Source organism: Melozone crissalis, unplaced genomic scaffold (assembly GCF_028551555.1).
Source record: "Melozone crissalis strain CALT ecotype California unplaced genomic scaffold, PUWL_Pcris_2 ptg000004l_1, whole genome shotgun sequence".
NCBI lineage: Eukaryota > Metazoa > Chordata > Aves > Passeriformes > Passerellidae > Melozone > Melozone crissalis.
Window position 1 is genome coordinate 45,321,955 of NW_026535782.1, and position 20,316 is coordinate 45,342,270.

Below are 20,316 nucleotides of genomic sequence, written 5' to 3' on the forward strand. Positions count from 1 at the left end.
ACATGAATAGGAACCAGCTCTTTTTTCCTCTTAATTCAAAATTGTCAGAATTTCACAAGTCATGTACCTGCATGCTTCCAAACAGCCTGAGAAACCAAATGGTGTGGTTCTTCCAGCTTTCTTGTATGCTTTTGCTCAGGTGCCCATTAAGCAGTTGGTACACAACATAACAACTCTCAAGCCTGCAACTTCACCTATACTGAAATGGATTCAAGGTTTCCAAGAACAGACCAAGGAACGGCCCTGCTGCCTTGTCAGAAATTTTGAAGTCCTGATATTTTGATGTTTTTGATTACCCACAACAGCACTAGAATTTCTCTTTTAGGTACTTAGCTCAAGTCAGCTATCTTAGCAGGGTACTTCAGCTCATACTTAAATATTCTGATGCATGAGGAACAAACAAAAGAGTAAAATTCATTTAAAGAGTCACCTGACCAAAGTAATCTTATCACATAAAATGAACATCTATGCTCACATTTTAAAAACTTTAAAGGAGAAGACAAAGGATGATAGTTTAGGGAGTTTATAACACAGAAGGGTCTTTACAGCTTTAAGAATTTGTACTTAACAGAGTATCTACCTTCTTAAGTCATAAGTTTAAATCAGGATCAAGTCAGCTATCCACAAGTTTGAATTTTTTATGGAACCCCAAATCAGTGGATTGAACAGTAACTTGGCTTGTCCCACTTAGTACTAGTTCATCTACGTGTGGGAACAGACTACCTTGTTCTGTACTCCAAACTGTGCTTGTCAAGGAAGAGTCTAATATTTTGACTCTGCACTCCCCTTTGGACCACAAGACAGAAGAGAGCGCATGTGGTTTCACTGAACCTTATCTTTAACACACTGCTAGAGAAAAGCAGAGCAAAAGAGCATAGTTTGGTCAAGTATTGCTTTTATGTTACCAGGAAAAGGCAGGGTTGAAGAACAACCACTGTTTAATTCAAGGATAAATGGAGAACTTACTCATGGTGACAAACATTACACACTTGTCCCTGGAAGTGGATGCTACTGACAAAAGGCTAATTTGAAATCACAGCTACAGTTTTTAAATGTCAGTATTTTGAAATCTGATACCATAGTACCTGTTGGTTTAGAAATGCTAGAAGATCAGTTGTAAAAGAAATATGAATGTGCAGATGCAAAGCACATGTACCAATACATCCCTTTAACAAGACAGGCCTGTTTACCATGGTCTAATTTTTCTCATCACACACAAAGCAAGATGCCCCTTCAAAAGTATTTTTAAAGAGAACAGCATTGCTAAACTTCAAAAATAATATTCTGATGTTTCCTTTCTGCTTTCAAAGGCTCTTTAAAATGCACGAATATATATAAAACATATAAAGATTACAGAAAATGAAATGCTTTCTGTAAAGGAAGATCTGAATTTGTGAACTTATTACAATATTACATATTACAAATTCAAGTTATTTTCTTCTAAAAGTACTTTATGAATGGAACCTGCTTTGGCCAATATCTAAAAAACAAACAAACAAACCCCTAGTTAAATGTACATATTTTTGTGCCTATTTATGTAAGTGGGCTTAAAAATAGGGCTGAAATTTGAGAAAGCTTCTATTTCCCAGCTACACACATCTGCAGAGCTCTGAAGACACAACTTGATGAAACTAAGTGCCATCATCTGGCCCATCTACTTTGCCCAACACTATCAAAATATTTACAGAGGAAATTATTTGCAGGTGGAAAGCCGCATCTGCCGTTGACTGTGATCTAAGAACTACTGGAGGGTTTCTGAAGCCTAACTCTCTATCAGAACAAATCAAAGTCAAGACTGGTGAAAAGTAACATACCATTAAGGAAAACCAGGAACACGTTTGGGTATGAAAGTTCTTCCCCACAGAGCAAGTTGACATCTTCAACTCCAAGATTACTGGCTAATTTAATAATTGGGCCATCTTCCATATCCGTAGTAATGTGAGTCATGAGGGCAAGGTTTTTGACCAAACCACAGGCCTAGGAAAAAACAAAATCAACACCCACTAATTTTATCCCTTCTCTTTCTATGTGTTAATACCATACTTGCATTTTTCTCCCCAAAATGTATTTATGATTGACAAAAACAGAAAGATGACAAAGTGAAAGAAATTAAATTAATTACTCTGAAGTTATGGAGGAAAAAATGTAGAATTTTCTATATCACACTGAAATGTAATGTTTTAGCATTTGCAAGCTAATAAAAAATACAGGCACTGAAAAAGATTTTAAGTTAACCACCCTATGTTTCTCTCCTTAGCTACTCAGCAGCATAATGGAAATACAAGATCAGTCCATTGATCAATTTTTCATGTATCCTGTATGTTCTAGCACAAACATTAGCATCTTTAAATGAAAAAGTATCTTATACAGCGTAACTTTATTTCAGCTGCCACTAAGATTAGCTTATATTGACTTACTCAGAAAGTTCAGAGTTCCTCCCCCCAGAGTATCTTCTATTCAGAAAAATAAAAAAAGAAAGAAACAGAAAGCCAAATAAAACAAGACTGTCAGAATCAATTCCTTGACTGAAATATGTACAAAGATGGTTTTATTCCTCAAGCTGACCGCTAAAGAAATACTGGTACGTGTTTCCAGAAACACTGCAGGTTGATGCTGAAACTTGAAAACAGAATGTTTATTACAGAACAAAAGGAGAGGGGTTTAGGAGTCCTCTCTTTCTGCTCTCACCAAAAGAGAACAAGTAGTTCCACTGCAAAAATGGGACTTGTTCATGTCATTCTCATGTAGCCAAATGATTTCAGAACTGTTTCCAGACAGTCTATGCAGGAGAATAAAAGACAATATAGTAAGGAGGACCAGGATGTAAACAGGTAGGATGTAAGATGTCACACAAGTTGTGTTATCAGGCTGAGGATAATTTATCTCTGCAGATACTTCTTCATCAGAATTATTCCTCTGATGGAGGACTACCTACTTCAAATTAAACAGTGTCTCCATTTGTCAGGACAAGAAACCCAGAAAGCAAAATAGAAATTCCTCACCTCTCCTTCAGGAGTGTCAGAAGGGCAGAGCATGCCCCACTGAGATGGCTGTAGTGATCGAGGACCACTCACTTTCCTTGTCTTTTCAAACTGAGAAGAGATCCTGGTCATCATTCCCAGAGCAGATATGTAAGACAAGCGGGACAAGACTTGTGTCACGCCTTGGCGGTCCATCTTGAATCTCTTTAGAGACCAATTTCCCTGTAGAATAAAATTAATGTTAAAAATAATTGTGCAGTTTGTCCTTGACTTTTTCTAGAGTCTAGATAGAATGATATCTGAGGAGCTTTGCAAAACAAATGTTGCCCGTTTATATTAATCAAATTTCTAACTACCTATCTGTCTATAACCTCCTAGTTATAGCATATCTGTATTGGGCAATAAAGAGAAGTTGAAACAAAAGGACTGCTCTTTCAGATGTGAGGGTACTTTTGCTATTACTTATTCCATCACACAAAGTCTTTTTCACCTGTCCATCACAGGTAAATTAATACTCAAATTTAGCTAAATTAAATTATTTTGGTTTTGTTTTATAGATCTGGTTTTTTTAGTATTTAAGAAAGGAAAAAAGGTCTTTGGAGTGATATAACACTTTAATAATAGATCCCACAAGCTTTCAGTTTTGTCTTTTTCATGATTTGTTTTGTAGGAAACACAGACACTTATGCTGGAGAAGTCCGACATCAAAGCCCTCTGTACTTTTTTGAAGCCTTTTGTTTTTGGAATCCAGAGGAAAAAGACTCACTCATGTGTCTTCCCAGAGAAGAGTGTGTGAGTGTGTGTGGAGCAGGTCCTCCCAACTTCTGTTTGGATTACACCACATATGAAATTTAAGGTACATGAACATCTCAGAGGTTTTGTGTTTCAGTACTGTCACAGGCACACTCACTTGTGGTTTTAATCACAACAACAGAGGAGTTCAGAGCATGTTCTAAGACACAGATATGCTTCCATGCAAGATGTAATAAACTCTCCTGCAATCTTGAAATTTGGTATTAAAAGTTTTGCCTTTGTGACATTTACTCCATATCCAGTTCTCAGCACCTGAGTCAGTAGATACAGCAAGTTTCTGTCTGAAATACTATTTACCACAGGCACCATGTTACTGTTCAGTCCAAAGACAACTTTTTCCCAAGGACTGCCTTCTGCTAATTCTTGAACCCTTTTTGGCAAACTCAGCTCACCAATATTAACAAATAACTTGAAGCTTCCTTGCTGTACTACACCAAAACCCTTTTATAGGGTGATTTGCTCGGCTTTTTCATTTCCACTTTTAACAGCACAATCCCCTTCAGTGATCAACAGAAGAAAACACCATCCATAAGAATGGTTTTGTTATTTTCATAGTCTCCAGTCTTCTACCAGAGACTATCAAATAGTCTCAAATTTGTAAAAGCAAGTGGGAAGACATCATGCCCATAGGCAAGTCAGTCAAATGAAACCTGTTCATTTGCTCAGCATCTTCGGGAATGGTTCACTCACTGACCATTTCGTTCTGTAAAACTGAGAGTTATGGAAGTGTAAGTGGAAGAATACAATAAGCCGGTAGTTTTTCCTCACACTAGAAAGTATTGCATCTGTAGGCCAAATGAATATGTGGTTTCTCCTTTGCTGCCCAGAAGAGTCTAAAATCAGAAAGACTGGGAAAAAGGGGAAGTAAAAATGCTGCCTGAAGACATTATCTAAAATATTCTTTGGGCTTTGGAAGGGACAGAGTGGATCCTTCAAAAGTTGTCCACAAAAAAGAAAATCAAAAGAGGCCAGGGCAGTTGTGAGACCACTCCCATTGAGAACATCCTGTTGAGAACTCTTATGAATGGGAAGTTGCCCCCTCAGTGGCATCAGGTGATTCTTCAGATGCTGAAATGTCCATCAGGCTTGTGGCACTACTGCCTGCCCTATCTTCTCTTCTGGGGTTTTCCAGGGTAAGGAGAGAACCTGTAGCAAACATCACTGAGCACCACTGTACAGCTGATGCAGTAGGGCTATGAATTCTTTTGCATGCTACTGGTGTAATTATGAATCCGCTCCGTTATTTCATGTTCTTTGAGACTATTATTGAAGCATTCTGGTGAGATTGGAGATTGTAATTTCCAAGAATCATTTTTATGGTATTTGCTTAATCTCTTGAATGGTGTGCACTGGGCATTGTTCCTGAGAAATTATTTTTCAATGCTTAAGAGCAGATGGTGTTTAACTGCTTATGTGGCAGTAAAAAAAAGTCCAAAGACACAGGAAGAGCAAGACTTTACTGAATATGGACTGAATACTTGCAGATTTATCTCTGTCAGTCCAAATGGAAAAACTGGCACAAGCTAGAAGAAAACACTAGCATTTAGAAAAACAAATCTGTCAATTGTTTTGGTTATGTGCACTGTGGAGATTTAACTACATTTGGGGCACTCATAAAATTAAACAGTGATAAGCTTTAACACTTGGATTTGTAAGTTACAGACTGTTGGTGGTTTTGGATGGAATATGTGGAATTAATTTGTCTACAAGAACCAAAGAAAAACCTCAGTTTCATACTAGGCAGAAAAGCCCTCTCAAGAGCACCAAAGATTAAAAATCAGGTTCCACAATTTTTACCAGCTCCTAAAATACTTAAGTCTAATCTAATTTCTTTTAAAAATCATGCATTTCAAAGTCTTTTACAAGCTACTAGCTGGATTTCAGGAGCAATTTCACAAATTGCTCTTGTAGATATCTGAGGTGAAAGACAAAGTTAGTAGCTATTATTGTTCTTGTCCACTGGCATGAAGGAAAGGATCTGTTCCAGCAGATGACTGAAACAGGCTAAAATCCAAGGTAAATATTTAAAGGGTAATTATCAGGGTTTTTTAATATTATGGCATGCAGCAGATTTCCCTGTTAAATAGATCAGTACCACTAGGAGAGAAGTACAAACTTCTATGCCGCAAATTTGTTCATTTCATCAACTTCAAAATAAAAAGGCACTGCCCTCAAAGACCTCAAAATTGAGGTTGAGGGGATTTTTTTTCCTCCTGCTCATGATGTTTTCCTGCTGTTTTTCAAAAATCTTTTGTACAAATGATGTAACCTGACCCCAGCTAAATCCAGATAATAAAAAACTACATAGTAAAGTAGAATCTAGAAGACAGTCAGCTGGATAAATACAACCATGACCACTATTATAGATTTGCCTGCTTCTACTATTCCTTCTCAAAAAGTAAAACATCCATTTGCAATAAAAAATGCTTGATGATTACTGATTCTTCAGTGAATTCCAAATGCCCTGCCCCTGACAGAGTTTTCCAATTTTAACCTATAAAAATCATTAAATAGATCTGCTTTTCAGATTCATCAAAAATAAATGAACACGTTTCCATCATTAATTATGGTGGAAAAGCTCTGCATCCTAGAATCAGAACAGAAGTACTTACTGTGGATATGGCATTAACCATGCCATTGGAGATCTGGTCCTGCCGCATGTGCTTCACGACATCAAACTGAGCTGCACGCTGCTTGGGGATCACCTGGTCAGCAATCTTTTTCAGCTCAGAATTAAATTTTTTGAACAAATCTTCAAACAGAAGAGAAAGAAGCTGGAAATACAAAATGGTTAAGGGAAAAATTATACTTCTTCAAGTCTAGGAAATGAGGAAAGAGACTACTTGTCAGTTAAAATGTAATTTTTCTGTTTCACAAATGATAGTTTTACCACAAATTTTTGCCTTTTTACAGTATTAGAGAACTTTTAATAGAAATTAACTAGAATGGTCTAAGTTCATGCACTTATCCCCTTTTGCTTTGCTTTAATCTTTCCTTCACAATATTTTAGCACAGCCATACTTCTCTATGCTATCCTGCTACATTATTGTCCTAGGTTGACTATATGATACTTTTATCCCCAGTCGTCTTGTTCTGTTTATGCTGAATAATAAGTTTTGCACCTTTAGGACTTGTTCCAGAGAGTGAAGGGGGAGAGAAGAAGCGTGCAGTCTGTTTTCAGACACTGCACTCACTCCTTCACATTCGCGCTCCTGGACTGTGTTTGTCTGTGGATGGACAGACAGCGGGACAGAGCTCTCCTTTGCTTTTAGCTAGTTTAGCTAGCTGAGGCAAAGAAGTTCCCTGGACTGTGGTTTTTTTCCTTTTTCCCTTTTCTTTGGACCTGTTTAAACCTGCTTTAGACTGAACACCCACAAGAGCAGAGGCAGCTCACACCTGTGGCCCACCGGGTTGGGCCTGGCCTGCGACATTTCCAGCACCGGAGGGACTGATAAGAGACTGAGTGAGCTGCAACACGGAGAGGGACTTTCTGAGTTTGTCATCTCTTTTGGAGCAGCAAGGTATTTTTTTTGTTTAACATTGTTTAGGTTTTATTGTTTAATAAACAGTTTTTTCTCCACTTTACTCTAAGGAGGTATTTTCTCCCGGACCGGTTGGGAGGAGGGGCGGATTGAATCTGCTTACCTAGAGAAGCCCCTTTGGGGGAGTCTCTCCAAAATTTGGCCTGAAACAGGACAAATACAATCCAGGTGATTTACTTCCTCCCTAAAGTTAGAAACACTTTTAAGGATTTAATACCCTAAATGTACAACCCTGAATTACACACAAAATTTGGAGGCAAGACTCTAATACATATCTCAGGTTTCACAGGCAGCTTCCTTACTCATACAGACTTTTATCCTGCTACTTTCTGCCAATCACAATCTGTGGAAAACTAATTACACCCACAGAGAGTTCACCTGTGGATGTTCAACATCTGTCACTGTTTTATAGAACTGCTACTATCTGGAAAGTGCAATATTCTTCACATGTCCCTCTTAAAAAGACAAATCAACAACCCAAAAAGTCTACAGTTTAGGCAGTAAAGCTACATATCTCAGATGAATAGGAAAAAAACCCCAAACAATCAACCTAAAATGAACCTAGCAACAGAATCTTTCAAAAGTGTGACATTTTAACACAATTACTTCTTAAACTAGCCATAAAAGGAAAAGGCTGCCAAAGCTGTGATCTGACTTTTTTTGCTCTCCAATCTGCTTTGTTTCTGCAGTTTGCACAGCCTCTCCTTGCAACAGCAATAGTTTTCCAAAACACTTAAATCTGCACCTCATGATACATTTTGAGTGCTCACAACAATTAGCTTTGCAAGCAAGCAGTGTAAGCTCCAAAGCCTGGCGTTCCTGTCCTGGGACCTGAGTCCACAACAGCTCCAAGTGTCAGAAGAACCAAAAATGCAACTGCTCTCAGTGCCAGGAATGGTAGCTCGCAGTGTACAAAGCACCCAGTGTAGAACAAGCTATGTGTTCATCCATCACAAGCTAGGACATTCTGGAGTAATTTGTACCATACAATTTTTGTGTATGCAGAATAAAACTGTATTTTACCTGTCTCCATGAGACATAGTCCCCACCTCTCCTTACTTTCTGGAAACAAGAAAGTAAACCACACTCACTCTTCTCTCCCTAGGATGGGCCACTAGCTTTCATTTCCTTTCCTCTACCTACATGCTCCAGCTAGGCTGACCAAAGCATTTGGCCAATGACACTGTAAAGCTGGTGACAACACACACAGCATGTTTAACCCCGTGAAAAAAGGGGAATCCTATTGCCACTCTGGACAGACAGGTTGTTTAGACCTGACCTTGGAATGAGAGGAAGGTGCTGTAGAGCCTCTTTTCCTTCCTGAAGTTTGTAATACCATTAACAGTTCCAAAATGTTACTCTCTCACCCCTGTCACAAGAAATCCAGTCACCTGCAACTCACCTGTGATATCACAGTTAATTTAAATTAGATTTCTACCAGAAATAAAAGCTTTTATGAAGCATTGTATTAGGAAGGATAATACACTGGAGTTACCAAAAATAAGATTATGAGGGAAGAGTTTCAGAAGTAGGGAAAAAGTAAGAGGAGGAAAGGTGTCATTTTAAGATGGCTGATAGTCTTGTTAAATAAGAACTAAACTCTTGAAATTAACTATAGTAAACATTTGATCTAAACAGGTTCAAGCAGGACTGAAACATTTAACTAAACACTTGAAAAAATTACTCAGAATATGTTTTCATATTTGATTTCTCGATCAAAAAACTGCAAGAATCTTGTCATTCCATATGTCATGGGGATTATAAAGCCACATCACCCTTCCTCTCCTATAACTAATAAAGTCAGTTACACCCCAAGTACACCAAATTCTTACTACTTGCCAGTCTGGAAAGCCTCATACTTTGCTAATTTCACTCACACACTCTCTAAGAGCTCTGACTATCTGGCAAAGAAGAATTTCACAATAACCACATTATTTAGGTCAAGAGCAAGAGATTAAAGAAAAAGGATGGAATGCCACTGATAATATTCAATGGATTTCATAGTTAGTCCAGGGCCTTTCAGCTTTCTTCAGAGAGGAGCACTAAAGAGCAAATTATATGTAAGGAAAAAAAATACCGACAGCTCACCAATTGATTTTCATTGAAAATCCTAAGAAAAATTAATAAAGAAGTTAAGCTGCTGAAATACAGTTTCAGCAATTAGCTTAATGTCAGAGAATTCTAATTAGGCGTCTTGAGATTGCTATTTAGCGTTTAAGCCTTTAGAGTGCCAAATTCTCCCTTTCACACAAACTGGTTGCAAAATTAAAGACATTAGGCAGCCTTAATTATATTATCAGAACAGCTGGGATTAGGCAATCTCTGAAGTCAAGGCAGGATTCTTTTGTCACAGGGTAGAAATCCCTTGCTTTCCAGGGTGCCGGATTTTGGTGCTGTTCCATATCTCACACATACAAAGCAAGCTGCATTAGAAACAAAAAAAAAAAAAAAGAGGACAAAGAACAGAGTAATGCTTAGCAAATAATGAACACATTAAGGGAAGAGAAAAGGTAGGTGAAAAGATTAAGCCTGAAATCGGTAGGCTTTGCTAACACCTCAGCTGGCACCTGGCCTACCGAGCCTCTAGTGGCAGACAGACTAAGAGAAAGCTCTGTAAACCAGCTTGGCTAGTGGATACAACTCTGTTATCTAAAGCTAAAGCACATTTCGTACTCTCTTGTCCCATGGGGTGTGAAATTAGCAGCTATTGTTTTCACACATTTTTATAAACACAATGCCATTTATGTCTTTACACTGTTTAGACCGCTGTGTTTCTCTCCTCGCATGGGAATCTTTTCTTTTTTTATAATTTATTCAGATTTTAAATCAACAAGATTTTTATTCCAGGAACATGCTGGCACAAAAAGAAAAACAAACCAAAACCAAAACAAACCACCAACAGCCATTTTATCCACACAAACTTTAGCGAAACACAAACATCTAGAAACTGTCAAAACTTGACGCTATTTAGTCTGCAATCTAACAAAATTAGTACTTCACCAAAAAAACAGCAGAGGGAAATTAAACCACTCAGCTTGAAATGAGCATTTAAAATACCACAAGAGAGAAAGAACTATCCTTAATCAAGTGTTAATACCCTCCCCACCTCCCAACAGGTCTTCTTGATATAGAGAAAAATATGCATTGGCTTTGTTGTGATGATCCTCTACATTTAAAACCTTTTCCCACATAATTTAAAACAACTTTGGTTGTTAACATCTGAGTTAGCAGAGGCCTTTTTCTTACAGCTTGTAGAAAATTCTTTACCTGCTCTACTTCCTGCTTCTAAAAAACAAACTACTCCTTTGATCCAGTTAAATAAGAACAATCTGATGCCAAAGCAACAACTAATTTACTGATTACAATCATATTGAACTACAGTGGTTACAAAAGAAACCCAAGAAACACATCACAGCTTAAAATATTTATTCCACTGAAATGCTGCACTAATGGCAATTAACTACTCCTTACACTTTAGAAACATTTTCTGCCTCAGCACTGGTGCAAAAATTTGATGAACAGTAAAGACATTAATTTCAAGAAAGAATTTTCTTATCCTAAGAAGTTACGTTTTTTCATTGCATTTGTGCTTTGAATGTGTTCAAGAGCGCCATCTTAGTTTCTTCTGAAAACTAGGAAGCAAAGCATGTGGTTTTTACTCTAAAATAACTGCATGGTGTGTGCTTGCATATGGGCATAGATGGCAGGGCAGGGTGGAAAGGAGGACTAGGAGACAATATGCAAGCACAAATCTTAAAAAGTGTAATAAAATGAGAACTTCCACTGGATAGGAACAAAAATGAACAAATATTGTTATGTGTGCAGAAACAGAAATCCCAATACAAACGCCATGAGCAGCAGAGATGCAGTTTCTGCAATCCAGAAATAAGTGCATTTTGTGTACTTATCTGAATTTCTGATGCATGATCAATAACCACAGGTGATACCAACTACTAAAACGCCAACTTGCATTAGTACTTAGCACAGCAAAGAAGTCCATTCCTAATATAAACTGTTAAACCAAATAAGCACACATGGCAAGGAAAAATCCATGACACATTAGCTAAGCAGTTCCTTTTCCTGACAGGCAAATTCCTCCAGCATTAGGAAAATGCAGTTTGAGTGGTGAACTGCCACCCTCTCTGCAAAAAGACGATGCCAGACACCTCAAACCATTCCCTCCTTTGCAGCCCTTGGATACTGCTTCTGCCTCCAGTGCCAAAATTCTTCAAGCAGAGAACTCCACAAATCCACTTCCATGAGCTGCACAAGTTAACTTTGAATATTTTGTTAATTCATGCCATGCTAGAGGCCAGAGAGGCAGCTGACAACAAATGAGCAATCTTATGGGCACCAAATTACAGGAGGCTTGAGTGGCTGTTCTCTGAGCTGGTACACAAGCTGGGTTCTCCACAATGGGACAGCCTGGACATGACATGCAGGCACCTCCTTTGTCCCAGTTTATTCCCTTAACCCAGCTGCTTAGAGGGGAAGACTGGGGAATGGCTCTTACTGCTGCCTTCTCAACACTAGCAGTGCTATGCCAAAACTAGGACCGATGCTCTATTTGCACTGCTCTGTCCTTTCATCTGGTATAAACAGGCAATACAAAAGTGAAGATACAATGTATCAGTCTCAATCATGAAAGCAGATCTAGAAGTCAAGACAGAAAAGCCAACAAAAATAAAATGAGAGGGAAAATGCTTCAATTGAGAAGACAGGGATACTCTTTATTCCTTATTCTGCATCTTTTAAGAGGAGACAGTAACAAAACCCTGAAACACTTGGCTCTGAAGTAAAAACTCACCTGCCCTGCCAGCTCCAAACGTTTATTTCCATAATAGTCTCTGTCATCTACTTTATTTTCTCCTTGAGCCAAAATTACTCTGCGTACCATCACTGCTGTATATATGCACTTGGCACGAAAATTGAATTCCTTCACCTGAAAAAAAATTAAAAAAAACAAAACAAAACAAACACACATCAACGCTTCAGGATCAGCTCCTTAGTTCTTATTCAGACAAATACATCCATTTAAATCACTGGTAATCTGGGCTGACTGAGTTACAAAAGGGATTTCAGTGCTTTACTTTCTTTTAAAACGCAAAAAATAAATGCTAGTGATTTTGAAACAGAGAGCAAATGAAAATAAATCAGAATAAAGATATAGGTCATGAAAGATGAAAGTCCTGAATTCACACCTGATACTGTCTGGCTACACAGAAAAAAGTGCATAGTTTGATTAGTTCAATGGTACAGCATTTCACAAAGATTTCTTTTGACTCAATCCAAGTCTTCCGCTTTATTTTGAGCATGATTTACTTTATCTCAGCTACAAAGCCATCAAAGACATTTTTCCCTGCCAACAAAGCTCACACCATAAATAACCATACAAGCTTACTCCTGTTTAAAAAACTCCCAGAATGTTACATACGAGCACATGGGTCAGAATGGTTGATGCCAGCAGCTCTCGGGCTTCTTCCATCTTTGTTTTCTTTGGGCCTCCCCACATCCTTTGCCTTCGTACTTTGTTTCCAATGTACTTCAAAGCCTGTGAAGTGAGGAATTAACCTGAGTTAATATAAGAACTGCAACCTATATAAATACACACACACATGTCAAGTTAAGTGTGTATTCCTCAACCAGTGCAATCTCACCACCAATGGATGATACAAACATCAACATCAAACAAACTGCAAAATAACGAAGATGTAAATGATACTAATTTCCAACCAAAACTTAACTAACAAAAAAATTCCTGAAAATTGACACAACTGACTATGCATGCAATGTGTTTGTCACAGGTTGGTAACATTTGGAATGGAAAGTGGAAATTCATTATTACTATGATACTAAAAGAAAGGATATGGCAGAGATGTAGAAAAAAAGATTCTAAAAATTCCAAAGATATCCAGTTTATTTAATTAGACTTTTCACCTTCAGTCCTTTTGTTTACTTGCTAAATTTCATCCAGATATTAAACCATTAAACCTCTCTCTTTAATATCACCAAAAGCTACTGTATGGCATCCGTGTCTGTCTCCAGGAGTGCCTTGCAGTGAATTCTACCTCTCCTACCAGCTGTCAATCAATCTGCAGAATTCCTAGTTAGATGAGTCAAGAAGCTATCCAAGCCCACACAGGAAGTTTCTGCCTGGAAGTCATGAAGCTACATGAAAGAGTCACCCTCTCCAATAAATGACAGATTATTCTTTCCATCTGTTACACTCTTCCACAAAGAGCCATCTCTCTATTAACTTCATTTGACAATTCTTGCACAGAATAACTTCTGTATTTCTGTCTGTTTTTCTAACTTTCTGAACACTTCATATTCCTCTGTGTTGCTCCAGCTCACTTACTCATCTGACTCTGAATTAGGAGCTCTTCAACCTAACTGGAACCCTCAAAAGCCCCCAAAGATGAAAACCAGAAAGATGTTAACTTTAATGGAGTGGTTTGACAAAGTTTACAATGAAATAGCAGAAATAAGATTAATCTCCAAAAGCTTCTTCTAGCAGATTAATATATATACCCATTTGCTCCCAGGAAAATGGCCCATGTTCTGGCTAACTAAAAAAGGTGCATGAGCTAAGAGAATTCTGCTGAGTCTTTAGCAAGACAGAGGGTAGCTGCTACGCAGGTTTCATACAGGAGACTAAAACAGAAGAACATCTACTCATGATTAAATGGTCATAGCCACATCAACAGGGCTTCAGCAAAATGGGTCTTGCAATTCTCTTTTAAAAAATGTCTTCAACAAATCCCCCTAATTTTATGGACATTGCTATTTTTTATAAACAGGGTTATGCTATTAAAACACAACCTTGGGCTTCTGAAAACAAAGCATTGCTTGACTTCAATTTTTTTCTTCTCCAATTAGGTCATGAGAGTCAAGTCTCACGTTTGGCAAGTCCTGACCCTTTAAAAAGCCTCAGCTTGAAAGAAACCCCCAAAACAAATTTTAAAACAGAAAGTCTATGTCCATTGCTGACACAGCAACGTGGTCAATATCCACTGTCTTGATTTTTATAGTCTCTGGCCATGTGAAAAGGCACACCTGCATCTGTGTAAAAATCTGAGCTTTCTGGCATTCTTCCAGACTAGGAGCAAATGCAGCCATCACATGTTCCTCTGTGCCAATCATCTGTACAATCTCCTGGTCACTCTCAACACCCATGGCCTAGGAAAAGAAGAAAAGGCAGAAATAACACAGGCTTTATGTTAACTCACTGACATTTGCTTATGCTAATTTGGTATTGTTTGTCTGTATTACTACTAAGCAAGAGCTAGTTCTTCTCTAAGAATCTGTGCCATCTGGCACTGGCAGCACATATTCCAGCTATGGAAGAACGTTAAATGGAAATCTTGATAAGCAGCAGGAACACACACACTTTTTGGAGAGCCTATATGGGGTTTTCTTTCTTTTCTTCACTGCCAGGAGTTAAATTCTGTTGTTTTTTTCTTAAGGAAAAAAAATATTGAGCAAAAACAAACCAAAGTGTTTAACAATGAAAGCCAAGTCAGAATCTACAATAAAGAAAGGAAGGCAAAATTTCTTAAAGGAGTACTCACAGTCTCTTACCCCAAGCAATTTTGCAAACTCCGCTGACTGTGATGTAGCTCATCATATTCGAGAAATGGTTACACTTTACCCCCTTTGCAGCTCTTTGGATTTAGAAGATGACTTCACTACACAATTCCACTTGAAAGACGTTCTATTATTTCACTGGTCCATGGACACCTTGTTAGACTTTATACCGCGGAAAAAACTTAATAAACTAAGAAAGCGCTTAACAGGTTTAGAAAAATCTCTCTATTAGTAAGTGTTTCAAGGTGGCAGCCAGCAGTGAAGGATTTTGTGGATTCCAGATGGTGCTAAAGCTCCCCCCGCTTCACGCATTTGCCTGGAGCTCAGCCATATCAAGAAATGGAATAATCTCACTAAACCTCTTCTGGCTGAGTTATAATATGTTTCTCAGAACTCTGTGAGGAAGTTACGTTTGCATTCACATTATTCTCCAAAGTGCCTGCCACAAAGACCATTGTAAATAACGGCCTATGTAGACTCTAGTATTCTGGTTCTCATTAAAAACTGGCAGTACCCCAAAACCTCACATTTTCCTCAAAAATGCAGAAATACCTTTCCTTCTTATTGCCTTCCTGGAGAGTCACTTTGCTTAACACCTAGCTAAAACTGTTCCCTTGCAAAACTGTTGCACTAATTGTGAAGTATTCAGCATTTTTTCTTTAATTTCCTTCTTTTTGAACAAAGAAGTGGTCGAAGTTCCTTTAAATTCAAACACTGTCTTTTCACCTTGTGGTTTATGAGAAATTAAAAGTGCTGCGGAAGTATCACACACCCAGAACAGTGTGAGGACTCTCCTCTTTTAATGCAAAGCCCAGATCACAATTGCAGGATCTCAGACAGACTTGAATGCCAACTCAAGATACAGTTACTTCACCAGGTATCAGTGTTTCATCTTAGTTTGGTCCCATTAAATAGTTACCCCTCTGATCTCAAGGCTCTTTTCAGAACCAGAAGTTGGCTGTGTGATATTATTGTGGTTGAGATCTCTGTTTTTCAAATATTATTACACTTTCTCACCCTTTTAAATAAGGTCACACAGTAGTTAAAAAATCTCAGCAGAGAAGTTAACAAAATTCCCTCCTCGCCAGACTGAAAAGACAAGTCTACAAAAGCATGAAAGCTTCACAACAGTAAGGTTCCATGTGTCTAGAATTTAACAGCTAACCAGTGAACTAGTTTAGGAACAACAACTAGATTAATACAGTTATTGCACTTAGTCTAGAAGTTTTTAGAAGAACAAAATTTTTGTGCCATTCTAGGGACATATAATACGAATACATTTATCTAAAGCACACCAACTGCAAGCTGGTATCACCCTATTTCTGTCCATCAGGTTAATTTTTGGACGGCAACAAAATCTTAAGTGTCATATAAAATCTGCGGGGGGGGGGGAAGTCAATCTGAATTGTTATTACATTTTTTCATCCATTAAAAACTGAAAGCCGTAGTAAATTAAGAGGGTTGATCATTTCTTCTGCCTTGATGAATTCTCTGATCAAGTGTTACAGCAAAAGGATGAGAGTAAGACAGATCTTCATGCCTGCATGCCTTTCTAGCTGGAGTTTGTAGCAGCAAAATCATCTGAGAATTCTAAATTTCTGAGGGGAAAGGCTAGGATCTGTCAGCAAACAACATATGTCGCGTTGTTAAATATGCGCAAATTGAACAAAACTAATTTATGAGTAATGACTAAAACTCAGGCAAAGGACTGAAAAATATGTGCTAATACAACAGCCTAAAAATAAACCAGTTTATTCTCCTTTATACTTTCAACCATCCTCAGCATAGTTGTATACACAAAACCACCTACATGCAACACTGAAAGGATGAGCAGCAGGCCCAGGCTGCCATCAGACACATTTGTAATCTTAACACTTTGGTTTTCAGTAAATTTAGCCCTGATGATACCCTTCCAAGAAAAACCAAACAAACAACTAAAAAACCAAACCAATACAAGAGAAGAACTCCAGAATTAGCCTGTAACATCATGAGGTCAGTAACAAAATATTCCTTGGTTGTTGCTTGTGTTACAGAAACACGGAGGACATGCAATATAAGAATAGGCCCTACGCTTAAAACACTCGCAGTCCTGGGACAAAGCTGAGGGAAAGGGAATTAACATAGAAGCAAAGCAGTAGACAAGATGTCTTGCTTCTTTTTGATTGGAAGGCAATGTCACAAAGGGATAATTTTACAGGGGAGGAGGGAAGGAGACGTTGTAAAACCATAATTTAACAGTGGCTTTGAAAGGATGAGGAAGGAGACAGGAGCAGCTGCTGAAGACCACAGCTGAAGGCTAGCAGTCAATGTACATAAAACAGACAAGGCAAAGCAAGCATTCAGAATATTCAGATCATTCTGAATTCAAGTGGAAGAAAGTGATCCAAGTGGGCTCAACTCCCTCCTAGGACTGGGGAGCTTCCCTCTGCCCAAATGTGTGTGTCCACCTTAGTGTGTGCGCACACACAGGTACCTATGAGAGTGTGAGCCCAGCCCTTCCTCCCCCAGCTCATGTCTTAATGATGATGTCTAGGCGTTTCCATGGCACTTCCCTAGAATGGAGTTCTGCACTCCATCAGGCTAAATTACAGCACAAAGACAGGCAGATGACTGGATTAAAAAGATGTCAGGGAAGTTCAAGGCATCACAGATAGAATTGGTCTGGAACTTTCATAATTCAAAAGATATGAGCTATGAAACAACAGCCATGGGAACCCATAATCTTGCAGATTCAGTCAGACCACCACCCAGCTGTTCCTCTACAGCTGCACCTTAGAACAGCTCCAAGGCTAAAGCAGGTTTGAAAAAATCAAACTCAACTTGCTGTTCAAATCTTTTGCCACAGGTCCTAGAGCAGTTTCTTACAGCTCCCACATAAACTAAAGATACTTCATCTAGTGATGCAGGTCATAAAATTCAAGTTTTAAGTCCCTGGAGGTTATTTATAATCCTCTTCCTTCCCTAACCAGTTTGGATACAGCATGCAACCTTCACTTACTTCAGCTGCCAGGGTTCACTCAAACCTACCAAATCAAGATCACAAACTCAAAAGAAAAATAGCCCTTACCTTTGAGCAGCTCTAACTCCTTTCAGTGTAGGGAGCTTCCTGCAAAAGCAGCAGCACCATCTTACCTTCAACTCGAATGATTTTCAGGATAGAAACACCCTTACATACCACACAAATATTCCACATCTCCTCCAATGCTCACTGCTATGTGAAACTGTCCAAGTCCCCCAGGTAAAGCATGTGTACCTCCTAGCCCAACATATTCAAAAGAGCACTGTGCACAGTTCACACAGCCCTATGAGATGTGGACAACTGACAAAGGTAAAACAAAGGTCTCTTGGGGTTGCAAAGTAGCTCGAGATACCCTAAATAAATACCCCTGTGGCCGCATATGTATATTAACTAATGAAGAAGTGTCACAAAGTAAGCAGGAAGCAAATTAGCCGTGTTTATTTCCCATTACAAGGCAGCTAACAGAACTTTAAAAACTGCAACAGACACATAATTAAAGGGCAAAATTGTCTGCTTTATGCCACTATTTCAAAAGTAAAGTTGCATTTCCACATACAGGGACTGCACAAATGCTTCTAATGCTTCTGTCACATATAAGAAGAAAGGTTAGGGAGAACTGTTTAAGCTAGCACAGCTACAAAGCTCTAACTCCCACACATCTAAAGAGCAGATACCCCAAGTCTGCCCTAGAATAGTGCCAGGCACATGCCTTCTGTAGCCTATGAAATTTCAGTTAGTTGTGGTCAATGTGCTAAATTTCACAAAACCACAACTTACATGTGCTTGGCACAACTGGCTGTAAAACATCTGAACACACCCATCCCCAAGATCCCTACAGGTCTGGATGGCAGAAAAAAAAAAAAAAGGCAACAGGACAAGGTCATTCTGGCTTGCAGTTATGGAGGAGGACAAATTGAATGCAGATGCCTCCTTTAGGGTGACCCCACACAACCCAGTCCCTATCTGTCCAGATCAACGGACCTTTAGATCTACTCTATTTCCATGGCTCCCCACAGCCCAAGTGCCTCATTCCTCACTAAAAGCCCCTCATTCCTCACTAAAAGCAAGGTTGAGAACACTGCTCAGGTCTTCCCCTGGCATGCAGCTCTGTCCATGACTTTACACCTGAAACACAAAGATGACCTTAGATTCTAGTCTAGGGAGCTCTAAGAATTTTAGGCCTCAGTTCTGTCAGCTGGTAGTGTTTGTAATGTTTTCTATTTCCCAGTCCTTGCTTTTGACAAAGATGTCTAGAGGATATACTAGTACACCTCCACCTTGCAGTAGCTTTAAATACACATTGGATTATAGATCTGGAACACTTGCTTTCTCTTCTGATTTTCTGCACCTGATCTACTTCTTAAGTCACATACAGAATATCAATTAAAGCTATAGGGACTAGAAAGACAATTAAAAATTGCTCACTGTCTCTCAGATAGTCCCTGACAAACTGTCCCCTCTAGCTGGCCAATGCACTGAATGGCAACCAATAACTATTTGTTATCTTAGTCAAAACACAGAGGTCTGTGGAATTTAGCTGGTTTGGGAGGAAATGCAGAGCAATAGATTTTGCCACTGCTTTCTCATCTCAGTTTTTAATTAGAAATTAAACATGTAGCTGTTTCAGTACAAGTTGAGGATCCAAAGGCAGTCATAACTTCAGACTTTAGATTGTCTATATAGCTTAATTTTGTCCCTTGTAGTTGTGGATCTCTACATCACAAGCAGAACAGCTACCAGTAACAAGGAAGACACATGCTTCATGCCCAAGGTTTGGGTGCTGGCATAAAGGAATTATTCTCCTTGCTTTTCCAACAAATATCCAGTGTATAGTACTGCCATGTGAGAGAGCAGAAGTTAGACAGGCATCTCTAGGTTTGGGATTCTCTAGGCTGAGGGCTATTGTGTTTGTAATCTTGCTTACAATAGTTAAATAGAATTAAGCAATAGCACATTACAGCAATGCCCAAGAAACGAAAACTGGAGACTGGTGACTGCTTTCATTTTCAGCTGGAGACTCACCAGAAGTAGAAAGAAGATCCCTGAATTTCATGTCATTAAAGGGTAAAAAAGATGACCACTCATGAGAACTGCTGGAATGGAACATTCAGAATAGTTAAAGTGGGTTTAGCTAATTGGATACTGTATTAAATAAATATAAAAAACTGAAAAGCAGTACAGCCAAGAGCTTATAACAACTGTAACCCCTTATTCAATTAATAAATGAAAAAAAAGGGAATATTATCTAAAATATAAAAGATACTTATGAAGAGGGGGATAATTATAGCAAGCATTGTCAGAAGGCAATAAAATAGTCAGTACAATTCTGTTTAGATAAACAAGCCAACAACAATCTCCTCAGACAACAACCCAC

At 38.6% G+C, this 20,316-nt stretch overlaps 1 protein-coding gene across 1 annotated transcript in view; it reads right to left on the bottom strand.

Annotated features, from left to right (window-relative positions):
* The window catches only part of POLR3B (RNA polymerase III subunit B), a 71,756-nt gene that overhangs the window by 40,613 nt on the left and 10,827 nt on the right, over nucleotides 1-20,316 (bottom strand). The window contains exons 10-15 of the mRNA XM_054272925.1: nucleotides 14,393-14,515; nucleotides 12,771-12,887; nucleotides 12,144-12,278; nucleotides 6,407-6,568; nucleotides 3,003-3,203; nucleotides 1,815-1,977 (exon numbers count right to left, since the gene is read on the bottom strand). Coding sequence (XP_054128900.1) covers nucleotides 1,815-1,977; nucleotides 3,003-3,203; nucleotides 6,407-6,568; nucleotides 12,144-12,278; nucleotides 12,771-12,887; nucleotides 14,393-14,515 — 901 coding nt within the window. The remainder of the gene's footprint in view (nucleotides 1-1,814; nucleotides 1,978-3,002; nucleotides 3,204-6,406; nucleotides 6,569-12,143; nucleotides 12,279-12,770; nucleotides 12,888-14,392; nucleotides 14,516-20,316) is intronic.